Source organism: Teleopsis dalmanni, chromosome X, assembly GCF_002237135.1.
Source record: "Teleopsis dalmanni isolate 2A chromosome X, ASM223713v2, whole genome shotgun sequence".
In the NCBI taxonomy this organism is placed as follows: Eukaryota; Metazoa; Arthropoda; class Insecta; order Diptera; family Diopsidae; genus Teleopsis; species Teleopsis dalmanni.
In genome coordinates this window covers 4,890,418-4,904,417 of record NC_051848.1, presented here as the reverse complement: position 1 = coordinate 4,904,417, position 14,000 = coordinate 4,890,418, and the positions used below count along the sequence as shown (strand labels likewise).

Sequence of the window (14,000 nt, the reverse complement as noted above, 5' to 3'; positions counted from 1 at the left end):
AAAAACTAAAACTGTAGTTCACCTTATGTGTCATTCCTCATCATTGCCTAAGAGAAGATTAAAACTATTTAGAACTCTTTTTCTAAATGACCTGAAAGAGCTGGTATTCTTCAAAATTAAGAACATGTCTACGTTTATAGACTCATTAGGTTGATCTCTTCTGCGTGAATAGGAAATGGAGCAAAAAAATTCTATTTATGCACAAGATATTTGAAATATATACCTTTCAGTTGGTTCTTTAAGTCTAGACGACAAAATTTGCGTTTTATTTGGAACACAAAGTTGTCATTCTAACATGATCTAACCTAATATATGTTGAACTCCCCTATAAAATAGACCCCTTTCCTAGGATACGGTTACGACACCTTTGTTTTCGGTTTAAAAGACGTATAGTCGCTTTTAATTAAATATTTAATAATAATAATTAATATCAATAATTAAAATATGAATAGGTTTTAATGAAATTTCATGATGAACAGTAGGTCCAAGGGAAAACAGGCTTTTCAATTATTTGTGACCCCAGAAATTTGATGACCTTACTTTTTGCAACTGAGAAAATAAAAGCTAATAAGAACTCAACAATTGGAGTAATAATTTCTTTTGAGAACGCAGCAGAAAAATTTCCTTTATAATTATGCTACAGTTTAACATGCAACCAATACACAAAAAATATTTTGAGACAATTTCTTTGCTTTGTCGAACATTTGCCATTATAATGAAGTTAATTTATTTGCTTTATACAGAGAATGAATTGCGGCCCTATAGTCCTTCTAGGAGTAAAACGATTTAATATATATATGTATATAGAGAATTAATATTATAAAATAAATACTTAATATTACAATGAACATTGTGTGTACTGCAAAAAGAATCCTTTGCACCTCGTAATTCTTCATATATATTCGATATAAGTGTTTTATTTTATTTTATTTTATTTTATTCTTTTCTCTTAACAACTTTTGTATGTAAAATTTCTTTTTTAAGTGGAATTTATTTTACTAAGATTTCAACAAAGAACCTTGTAAGTCGTCAGCACAATAATCAAGTTAACAATGCTTTTTGCTGTGTGTTACACTTCGAAATGCTCCGATTCCCAAAGTAAATGAATTATTTATTTTTTGTTAAATTTTGCTGAAGCTTAGTTTACGAGCGGAGCGTATCGGAAACGGATTTGTCACGTAATTCAAAAGTTCAATGCAGCAACAATTTGTAGCAATTTGGTAAAAGGATTACTTTCCCATTTCGATACGCTGACTAATTCCAGCTTTGCTGACAATATGTTTAATTTGAAACTTATTCTCAGAGCAACGTTTGATTTACGGAGATTTAAAATTAATTTTAAATTAATTTTAAATAAGTTTTAATAAAGGAAACGTAAGCTTTACTTAATTAGACTTAATTGTTCAATTAGAAAAATCGACATTTTAAACCATTTTCGTAACATTTCTTTGATATGTCCCACCGATGGACATTTCGACTTTTTCTCGCTTTTGTTAACAAAATATATATTGAACATCAGAAAATCTTATTTTTTATTTTCTCTGGCTTTGTGTAACTCCCGATGTTATATTAATATTATGAAAGAATCTAAAAAGTAATTCAATGGACAACACATTTGCTCTATGTTATATTAACCTTCAAACTATGAATGTCCCTTGTAACAACCCCATCAGACTAAAAACTACGGACGGCTGAGCTGAAACTAGATGTGGTGTCAGCCGAATTTTGACCACGAATTTTGATTATTCAACTTTATCCTTATACTTTGAAAGCTACTTTTAGTTAATATTTCTTCGCAGAAATGGATTGGATAAGCAAAAACTTTTTAACAAAACACGATGTAACAATTTTCACTGCTGGCTTAACAGTGAACTGTGGAATAAGGACCAACAATTATAAACCCATTTAGTGTTAAAATTTTCATAAATAAAGTAACATATCGCCAACAACAGGAATAGATGCTCTGTAGCCAATTTAACTGGCAGTCAAGTGATAATTAGAGATGTTCAATTCCCAACCATAAAAGCAACGTTACTTGAAAAATCCAGCGCAGAAATTGACTTGCTATACCGACTAACCAATATTACTTCTATCTGGGTTAGTAACATAGAGCATAGTAACATTAAGGGTTATGGAACAGTAAATATTTTGACTCAACATTATGCTTGACTAGGATGTAATCCTAGACGTATCGAACTATGTTCCTCTGAATCCAGTTAAGAATAGCATTTAAGTCAAGTTTTCTTCAGCTAACCATAAAAAGCGCATTCCCATTGATCAGATTTGACTAGTTGTAGTAGCAGAAAATAATCGGTATTTTTAAACGTTATTTTTTCTTTCAGAGCAGCAAAAAAATACTCGCAACTTACGAAAGAAAACATGTCAAGCAACAACAATGCTCTTAAAATCTTCAGAGTTAGGTTTTCCTTGCAAAAATTTTAACGCCTTAAGTTTTTAATTAAATTTAATTTAATATTTACATCAATAACATACTATATTTTATTATATTATCGTATCAAGTAATGCATTACTATTTTCTTACTTTAAACTATTAATTGGTTAAAAACTGATTGAAATATAAAAATTAAACAAATAATTTATGGAAAATATTATTATAAAAAATTTTTATTGGAATAGTTAACTTAAAAAAAATTATTAAATATTACATTCATCCTCAAAAATAAAATAAGATGTTATCTTTTTCTTATGTATATATAAAAATTATTTATTATCTTATATATTTTTAGCCTCGAATATTCGATACCAGATCACAGGCGGTAACATAGGCAATGCCTTTGGTGTGCAAAATAATACCGGAGCAATATATGTAGCAAATCCCTTAGATTACGAGACAAGACCTAGGGTAAGTGTGTTAATAAAAATTTGAAATCTTTGATTAATATGATTTAATAAAACATTTGACAAATTCAAATGTGTTTAATTTTGCAAGAAATAATCTAATTGAATAAAATTTAAGTACTTGAACTTATCATTCAGATTAGATGAATTTCTAATTATAAGGCAGCAATCAAGGCTCCAAAATCACATAAAGTGGTATCAAACTTGATTATTGAGTTTCTTGATAAGCTAAACAATAATGGACAAAAATATTAGTTAATAATATATGGCATCTTCAAACTGGTAGAATAGAATAGAATAGAAATAAACAGAGTACCGTCTCTTAACGGAGCGCAACATTGCGACCATGATTGATCTTTTGTGTTGCTACAGACCCTAACTGAACAGAAGATATTCTGCTCTTCGAATAAAACCCAAAATGTTAGCCGTTAAAGACCTCCTAATATCAGAAAGTATTTCTCGACCCAGTGACCTGTTCCTGGCCCAGATCAAAGCTGGACAGTTTCATCCAGAGAATGTGACTGAAAGTCTCGTCTGCTTTTAAGCAGAGTCGACAATCTATCTCTTCGGGCAGATCCAATTTGTTAAGATAGTAACGTAATCCGTGGTGATCCGTTAAATATCTCGCCAGCAGCCTCAACTCTGTTCTACTGAGAAAGGATACCTTAGCGTCAATATAGGGCCAAGCTTGCTCTTTAGCCTAACGTCAAACTAAGGTCATCAAATACGAATCCTATATATGATAAATTTTGTGGTCAGAGACAAAAAAAAAAGTTATTCAATGTCTGTACAAATGTTTGAGTGATTTATTATGCCGTGGAATAACATTAGCATGACTTTAACAGTACTGCGTTCCTAGATTAAATTCTTTACATAAGAAAGAATATATAAATCATGCAACAAATAATGCCTCTCCATACAGAATAGTAATGAAATTGATCAATTAAAGATAAAAATAAAAATATAATATAATTAATTAATTCAATCGCTCCTCAGCTCGTTTATAATTACGTTCTAATATAAACACATCAAGTAAAACTGTTAATAAAAACTTTCATAGCAAAAGTAACAAAACTCCAGAAAAATATGCGAATATACAAGTCAAGTACGACTTTGAGTCATTTGGTTAAGGAGCGCTGACTCTGTGCTTCAAATTTGGCAGGACACGAGTACGATTCCTGGTACATGCATTCCCAAAAAATTATTTACGAATTATTTAATATAAGAACTATTTCCAAGACCACTGATAAAACAGTTATATAGTCAGCCAAAAATTCAATTAATTAAAATAATATGAAAATGAATTTTTGTTGTTGTAGTTTACTACTTTTCGAAAAAACCTCTATTTTTATTATATAAATATAACTCAATACTTGATATAATTTTCAGTAATGAACTATATAACTATATAAATAACTAAACGACTATATAAATAATATGATAACTTAATTACTATGATTAAATTTACTTTGATCATAAAAATGATATGAGAATATAGTACTAGACTTACTAATAAAATATAAGAAAATAAATATAGTAAGAAAAGCTTAACCATCCCTAGCATTTAAATGCGTTTCCGTTAAACTTGAATTTTCGTTTATGTCTCAATATCTTCTAATTTGAATTTATGCATATTTACGCGTACTGTTGAACCGGCAATACAATCTGAACAATTATGTTTTTGATAGGAAGTTACAACGCAGCTCTGTTCTGGTAGAAACTGCAGCCTAAACATGCTTCGGCGCTGTTGTTAACATCGACGCAACAGCGGGCGTACATGCTGAGTTTACATAAAGGACGAAATAAAAACAAAATGATAATATAGTTTAATAAAAATAAAGCTCGAAGGAATGACAATTTATTGCTGTGTTGAAATATATTTCCAACAACAAACAAACTATAAACTGAAACTGCAAAATAAATTTGTTAATATTTACTTCCAAAGTACATAACAATAGGAAGAGTATGGAATTACATGCAGGCAATATGAAGGCAAACAATTGTTGCAAAGTAAATTTCACTTTGTTTGCAGAAAAATGTAAAAATGTTAAAATCTGAAAATGTGAAAATATGAAAATGTTCTCTACTGAGAAATGTTTGCTTTTAATTATTCACATTTGAAGTTTATGCAATATTACGCAGAGTAGATAAAATCGAGATTATTTCCAGGCAACTTTGTGATCCAAAAATATTGCTGCGGATTAGTTTTACTGCAATTTAGCTTCATATGCCATATATTCGTGTATGGCATTTGCATGAAACAATAATGCCAGATATGCATTCGCGCAACAATTATCGTACATAGATAAGTGGAAGTAGTGTATTTACTTATTTTTAGTTAGTATGCAATGCACTAGTTAAAAGAATTTGTCGAATTTAAGTTGACTATAGACACACAAACTAAAGTCATTAGAGTTCAAACAATTTTAAGCTGCTTGTTGAGTTTGTAAATAAAAACGTTTCGCTATTAAAACGTGAAAAAATTTTTTAAATATTTCAGGTCTCTTCTATTTTGCAAGATACATATATTTATTATATATGTCTTTATTTACAGTATGAGCTCCGCCTAGAAGCCTCTCGTAATCGCAAATCAAACTACACCACCGTCGTCATAAATGTGCGGGATGTCAACGATAATCCACCGGTTTTTGATCGTCAAACATATCGCACTCAAATTACAGAAGAAGACGATCGCAATCTGCCGAAACGTGTACTACAGGTAATTTTAGAACAATTATGATATATATTTAGGAAACACTGAAATTTATGTACCTATATTTTATTTAGTATTTAAATTTTGTTATTAATTTCTTAAACTTTTTTAAAGAAGAACTGCTTATTTACCATTCTTACTATTCTTGTGAAGCACACATAAGTAAATACTAATTATTCTTTTATAGCATTTGTTAGATTTTTAAAATTTTTCTAAGCAAGCAGTCCTTATCCACTATCCATTCTTGTGAAATACATATTAGCAAACACAAATTTCTAACTTCTTTTCTTAAAAAGTCATAATTTGTCTTAAAGACACGAAAGTACAACCTGACAATTTGTAGCCCACAACAGTGAAAAAACAACAGCCAAAGCCGAGCTTAAGTCTGTGTGCTGAATTTCTATACAAATTTTTATCTTCAAACCAAAATTTAATCTAAATCTGCAAAATAGAAACATTTTAACATTTATTAGATTTTTTTATCCTTTTTCTTTATATGAACTCGTTGTCCACTATCCATTGTTATCCTTGTTAAGTAGATAACAGTAAAACCTAATCATCCTTTTTAGCATTTGTCAGATAAAACTCATTATCTAAATCAACTTTTAAGTACAATATATTAAGAGCAAGCTCTTAATTTATTATAGAAAAAATATTTTATTCCAAGGAATTAAAAAATAATAACATATAATTTTAAATGAAATCTAGCTGGAGTTACGACACTTTTCGATTTCGAACTGCTCATCTTTTGAAGCTTTATCTTTCCGAGAAGCTATTTCGCATCGAAATCAATAAGTTTGTACAATGTGCTAACATAAAAATTCTAAAAGAATTTCTAGGACTGCAGTCATAACCTAACTCTACTCCTACTCCCCTCTCATATTCCTTTCATATTTACCAGTAATTTTCATGACCAGTAATGTCATGACCAATATATTAGTTTCTAAGTAAAATTTGATGAATCCAATTCATTAAATATAAAAATTTTAAATTCTTAATTTGATAAAAAGAATGATTTTTAATTAACGATTAGTATTAGTAATACTCTTCTCTTCGCGGAGCATAGGACCTTTAGTATAAATAGTCACATCAATATACATTTTCGTTCGTTTAAACTATTTATAAAATCTTTATTAAATTGCCTTTAAAATGAAAATACTTTATTTGTCAATTAGGAATAATAGAAATATCAATTGATGTTAATCTAAAATGCAAATTCTAAAAACTCCAAACATCCGTATCATCTAAGAAAGAATTTTAAAACTTTTAAAATTAGTTATGGTTTTTTTTATTATCTTAGATATTGTTATTATTGTGATTATATGTAATATGGGATATGGCACTTACAATCGTAGAGCTTATTTTGCCTCGTCTGTCTCCGTTTAGAGCATGTCTCTAAGCCATAGGTAGTATAGATGTGGATTGTACATGTGTGCCTAACTCTTCATTCTCTGCACAGAATCTATAGTTGACGTTCGTAAATATGCCCATTCTGGTAAAGTGGTATTTCAATGCTCTGTTTAGACTCTTGTGATGATTTTAAGTATTTCTTTTGATAAGTCCATACAATATTGGTGTCTCGTATTGTTATAAACACTAACAAGTGATTTAGATTGTGTTAATACTGGCTAATCATCTTATTAATTCTTTATTGTTCTGGTTCCACAGAAAGGTACCACTCCCACCATCTGCGTAACTGCCCATTTCCTGACTAGTTTATCTGCAGAATCATTTTCACGTACGCTAGTATGTCTCCGCATTTAGAGAATCTTTCATTTCTTTATTGGTATAGTTTTTTTTTGGATAAGCTCATATACCATATAAAATTTCAGCCCAATCTAGGGTGATTAAATCAATATTCGCAGCATTCGTGCCGTTTATAATAGACTGACCTATATGCTTTCACTCTTTAGAGTCTTTAAAGTCTACCCTCAAAGGGTCACAACAACTACTATTACAGTTACTCTATAATTGCCACTGAAAGTTTCCTTGAGTTCTATTTTTGGATTATTCTGTTTCGAAACTTGCCGCTCAAAGGATTACAACAATTACTATTGCAATTACTCTATAACTGCCACTAAATGTTCCCTTGGGTTCTATTTATGGTTTATTCTGTTTCGAAACTTTCCTTCTATATTTTCAACTCAACAATCACTTTTTTGCCACCGTAACACTGAGCATCAAACATTTGAAAGTTTTTATTAAAGAATTTCTTTATACGAATTATTTATATTGATAAATTGTTTACTGTTTTATTTTAACATTTCTTTCAAAAAGTAATTCGAATTATTGAAAAAGTATTTATTTGAACAACATTGAAGTCCTGCTCGTACCATTCCCCACACCACGCCGCCGACAATACGCTGCTGCTGGCATTGTTAGTTTATACAGCGGCGGATTTCCATGTAACAATGCAGAATGCTATAAAGTTTCAAGTAACCCAATTGATATCTTTACCTCTGCCATTGTAATTTTATTCGAAAAATGCGAAAATAAAAATAAATAAAAATATACGTAATCAAATAAAAATAATACAGTAAAACAATAAAACAATAATAAATAAAATTCAAATAAAAATAAAAATAAAAATAAATTAAAGAACACAAATAAAAATTGCTTTCAATTTACACAGTAAAACAATTTAAGCGGAAATGCAAAGCTTACAATCCTTCGGTTTATTTTGAAAAATTAAAAAAAAATTAAATGAAATAATACGAAATAAAATAAAATAATATAAAATAAAATAAATGCAAACCCTTAAAACGAAATATGCGGTTGGATTTTATATATAATTTTGGTATCATTAAAAATTCTGCAAAAATTCACACAAACCCAAACGAGAAGAAAAGTCAACAATTAAATAAAATTGTAACAAATTGCATATTATTTTTTATACTGCATACCTTTAAAGAAATTAATAAAATATTTTTAATATTTAATTTTAATTATGAAATTCTTAATAATAATTTATGTCGCTTTTGCGTGTAATTATGAGAGTACTTATACATATTCTGGGGCGTTTAAAATGGTTTATAATATCCCGTAGCCTTAATATCTCATATTTTGTTGTTATTTCTGTTATTTCTGTTATTTCTGTTACTGTTTTCACTTTGTTTTAATCTTTGAAAAATAAATCTCAAGCATTCTTTATTATTATGCACTTGGTTTTACTATAATGCATATAGTCCCGGCAGGCATGCATCCAGTCAGCCACAATGCATAATATTTTTTAATGTGAACATTTTTGATTCATTTGCCTTTGTGTGTGCTTTGTACTTACAGGTTACGGCCACCGATGGCGATGTACATAGACCAATGAATATTGTATATTTCCTCACCGGACAAGGTATTGACCCAGATAATCCAGCAAACAGTAAATTTGATATAAACCGCACCACTGGAGATATTTTTGTGTTGAAGGTAAGTACGGTATTTTTGGTTTACATGCTTATGTGCTTATGGTAAGCATTTATCTGATTTATTCCAATATATTGAAATATATCTTGTGGTGTTGAAAGTCAATGAGTACATACAACCCATACAACCATTTTGCATTTATACGAAAAAGAGCAAAACTTTTTTACTTAAATTAATACGTCTAACCACAATTAATCTTAATAAAAATGCAATTATTCATATTATTTGCTTTTATACTGTGACTAATGTAGGTAAAAAAAGCTAAAAACTGTCATTGAAGTTGTTAAAAAAAATATTTAAAATATAATTTAGAAAATTTCAAAACAAATATGCTTACGATCTTCAGTGGATATTACGACCTAGAAATGAAAGTGTCTAAAACAAAGATCAGGACTACAGCACTGCAGACAGACAAAAGTTGCAGACTATGGGGATCATTTCTGACATGTACAATCCAAAAACTATGTATAAACAATTAAGCCAATAGATGTTTTTAAAGACTACTGATGACACATACTCCACAGTAGTGAAATATTGTATACCTAACAGGACCAAAATTTATGTCATACTAATACTAATCATACTCATTATGTTATGCCAATTATAGCTATACCTTATACCTATATACCTATAAATTAGAGTAGTTATTATATGTGAGTAAGTCAGAGCATCAACATAGGTATTGGTAGGGCTAAGTAGAGTTTTTATATATATTTTTGTAGTTATAGTTTCTCCGTTGCTGTTTTTCAGTGGCTATCGATCATATATGGCCTTGTAACTATTATTTGGTTATGAGGGCATGACAGTGATAAATCTCCAGTTTGGTGTGGGGTTTGAGCACAAGCTCAAACAGCTAGAGCTAGAGGTTTGAGCACAAGAAATAAATATAAGGTCAACCACAGCATTGATAAAACATTAAAATTTTAAGTAGAAGATAGATAAAATTTTAGATAAAAATCAAATTTTTAAATATCGAAATTCTCTTTTCTATTCACAGACAGATTTTTTTTGTCATAATACAAAAAAATATTAATTAGGCAGTAATTCAAATGACAATTTCAATTTCTTAGACTTCCTTACAACTTATATTAAACGAAATTCTGAAGAAACTACATGTCGCATTGCTTGACAACTACAAAACCTACAAAATTATTTCTATATTTCTATATAAAGTTAGAACTAACAGTAAAAATCTTTACTTAGTCAATACTTTGGAGAGTCAAGTAACTTTATCCCGTAGCAAACACATGAACTATCAAATATGACAAACAGATCATATAAATCTTTTAACAGTGAATGTATCGAATAATGTTATAAATTGCATACGTAGGGCCAATATCTCTGTGCTTAAGTGGGATCGTGCACAGCGACCTAAAACATCTATTGTGCCACTTAATCGGATAAGAGTTTTTCTCCAAGTTCGATTTCTTTAATGAAAGACAGTATAGAGCCTATCTTTTCTACACTTGGATCCTTATGATCCATGAAATACCCTCCTAGGTGTTTCTTCCGCTTGTGCATCAGTGCCGGACACTTCCCATGCACATGGTTTGCAGTTTCTCTCTCTTCTCTATAGTATCTGCAGTCTGAGTTGAATTGAACTCCTAACTTCGATTGGAAATTATTCAATATACAGTGACCGGTCAATAATCCCGCAATAATTTAGTACTAAATATAAAAATCATCATTAAAAAAACAAACTCCAATGGATAACTGATCCAGTAAGATTACTTATTTAAATTATTAAGAACCTTGACACAACCGATTGAAAAAGTATTATATACCCAGTATTAACGTCGCCATTCATGGGTAACTAGAGAGTACTTGAATGAAAAACAATGTATATCAAAGTAAACTATACTGTATAGCTGACTTTATGCGATCACTTAGTTAGACGATCAGGGACCTTGAGGTTATTGGTTGTACAACGTGAAGTAGGGGAAAAACACGCAAAGTATCTCAAAATTGCATTTGAAGTTAAATCTTGTTCAAATGGAGCTTAAACTTCCACGCAATGTCTAATGGTGCTAATGGAATGAATAATAATATTAATTTTTACTAATTGCTGAATTCTTTCTCATTTCTAAAAAAGTCATTAATACTTCAGCTTTAAATGGGTCATAAACGAAGAATTTTTAGAGCGAGTCAAAGATTTGATTATTATCGAAGTACTTCGCAATCTTATTGAACAACATATTATTTATATACAAACAAAAAGTAATTTATTAACAGATGGAGAAAAATTATTTTTATATTAACATAGTCCATATAAATTTTTCTTGAATGGAACATATGACGTTAAATATTTTTCTTTAATTTAATTTTCACTTTTTTTCAACTGTAATTGAAAATAAACAATAAATACTGCAAAAGGCCGATTAATAAATATTCGCAATGCAGCCAAAATCGGCCACTATGGAAGTCAGCTCTGATTCCTGACAAGGACAAAGGAAAACTACACCGAACTGAAGCAATATGACGGCAACAACAATTATGAAATGAACAATGGTTGCACTTGTAGTTGCAGAAATATCGTCCCTGTTTTAACGCTTGATAGATAGCAGATGTACTGGAAAATGTACGAAAAAAATACACATAAATTAAAATAAAACACAAATATTTATTGAACCAATATATGAGTGAACAATATCGCAGTTATACGGATATTTCACCATTAAAATTATAAAATAGACAGAACGTCATGTCCTTTTTTTAAAGGATTCCACGAAGTGAGCGGATGCTTTTTAAAATTTTTTATCGTAGTATTTTTTATGAGTATTTATAGGAGCGGTTTTCAGTAACAAAATAAATTCGTTTGTGCTTTTTTTTTTTTTGCTTCTGATGATATTCAGTTTATTACAAAATGTACCTGCAACTCCATATTACATGACCTGACCGATGATAAATAAAAAATAAATAAATTATACAAATTAAAGGCACTGGATACAATGGTACAAACAAAAGTGAAAAAAATCTTATTCTGAAAGGCAAATTAGAAAATATGCTGCCACAAACATCCATTAACTGCATTCCGTCTGTTACTGTAAGGTCACACAATCATGCACGGACTTTACACCGTCTGTTATTACAAAGTCAGAGCTCTAATTCTTCATGATATGCGAATACCGGAATATTCAACTTCCTTGACAGTTTTCAGCAAGGATTTTTTTAATGACATCAAATTATTTATATTTCGGGAACATTATTTTCTTGATCGTGGATGGTGATTTCAATCCATGTTTGGTACTATCAGTAAGCAGAAAATCTGGTATATGTGGCGAATACTATTAAAACCTGTATTAAAACCTTGTAAGAGTTGAACATTAGTGGCGGTTATATTGGAGCACTTACTATCGTATATAAGTTGGTATTGAATAATCCTTTTTTAAACCGACGCAAGGAGTTCAGCGATCTCCATATATAATTTGGGACTTCAATGGTTTTATTTTTAGTCTAAGAAAAATTAGTAAGAAATTCGCATTAATTGACTATATCACTACGTTAACATTGTGCGATAAAGTGAACGAGATTAATCTGTATTTTGAATCTCCATTGTTTACATTATATATTGGAGATTAATTTTGGGGTTTTTCTTGTCATGTTTTGTTTCGTATGTTTGATAAATTTCTGTAAATATAATATAATATAAATTTAATAAATAGTTTTGTGACAATAATTTAACAAATTTTAGTTATAATTATATACGAAACTGTTATTAAAAAAATTTAATAAAAACTTAACTCATTTCGGCATTTTTAAATTGTAAATACTTATTTTGAATAGATTTTGTTATTTCTCTTCAATCTACGTTATTAAGATATTTGCAGAGTTGCACAGAAAAATAATCACCATTTCTAAGGAGATTAAAATTTAGTCTCCACCAAAAGAAAATTAACTTTTGCATGGGAAATGTGAGCTTAAAGAACGAGATTATTACTTTAATCTGCTTTTAATCTCACAATGTAAACGCCGTATAAGTCACCTTTGACTATTAAGTCAACTATCCGTTAAATATTGCCACTATTTAAAGAAACCTTTCTATATAACAAAGCCTATGATATCTTTGGTGCTTGAGATTGCCTTGAGATTGCCTAGTTCCGGTTTTACTAATATATTTTACCCGCTCATCAGCAGCAAAAAGCTCAACATAAAGAATAGAGTTAGCATATTTAAGCAAATTATTAAACCAGGACTACTATATGGCAGTATAGCGTTTTGCCAAGCGCCAAGCTCAACTTTAAAAATTCTTCAAAGAGGGCAAAATATTGCCTTAAGAAAACTGGTCAACGCCCCATGGTATGTAAGAGGAGCTGATATCCACAGAGATCTGAGAGTGGATTCAGTTGAAAAATACATTAAAGATCGTGCTCTGAAACTATTCAATACAATTGACAGTCACAATAATCCAACTCTCAGTATCCTAAAAATACAGCGAAATTTGATAAACACAGGCAGATACAAAGATATCAGATCCATCATATTATAAAGCCCCGTAAAGCCCCGTATTTAGTGTGACTTAAAATTGTTCACAGATAAAATAGAGTAAAGGTGCTGATTCACCAACTCAGACATCTGAATATCAATTATTAATATATTTTGTTGTGAAGAAAAATAAGAAGTTATTTTTTTAACATAATTTACTACAACAATTACATTTAATAAAAAATTATTTTAAATCTTTTTTATCGGATATTGCATCTTGCAAAGAGTTTCCCACTAAACTAAAATAGACCTAAATTCAAAAATAGACCTAAATAGATGAGACTTGTGATTAAAATATTACTTAGGTCTTATATTAGGTGAGATACTAAATATTATTTAACCGCACCGGTTATCTTATAGTTCCAAAATATTTTAAGTTGGCAATAGTTCAATCATAATTTAAGGAATATCTGTTTCCCAAAAAGTTGATTATTCAAAAGTGAATATTTCTATATATTCTCTTAAAAACGAAGTTTAGTAGTAATAGTTACATATTCTCGGTGGCCAACTTGCACCATTAAGACAATTA

At 29.7% G+C, this 14,000-nt stretch overlaps 1 protein-coding gene across 1 annotated transcript in view; it reads left to right on the top strand.

Annotated features, from left to right (window-relative positions):
- Positions 1-14,000, top strand: part of LOC119689016 (putative neural-cadherin 2) — a 93,543-nt gene that overhangs the window by 39,612 nt on the left and 39,931 nt on the right. The window contains exons 3-5 of the mRNA XM_038103748.1: positions 2,748-2,863; positions 5,414-5,578; positions 8,855-8,992. Of these exons, the coding sequence (XP_037959676.1) occupies positions 2,748-2,863; positions 5,414-5,578; positions 8,855-8,992 (419 nt within the window). The remainder of the gene's footprint in view (positions 1-2,747; positions 2,864-5,413; positions 5,579-8,854; positions 8,993-14,000) is intronic.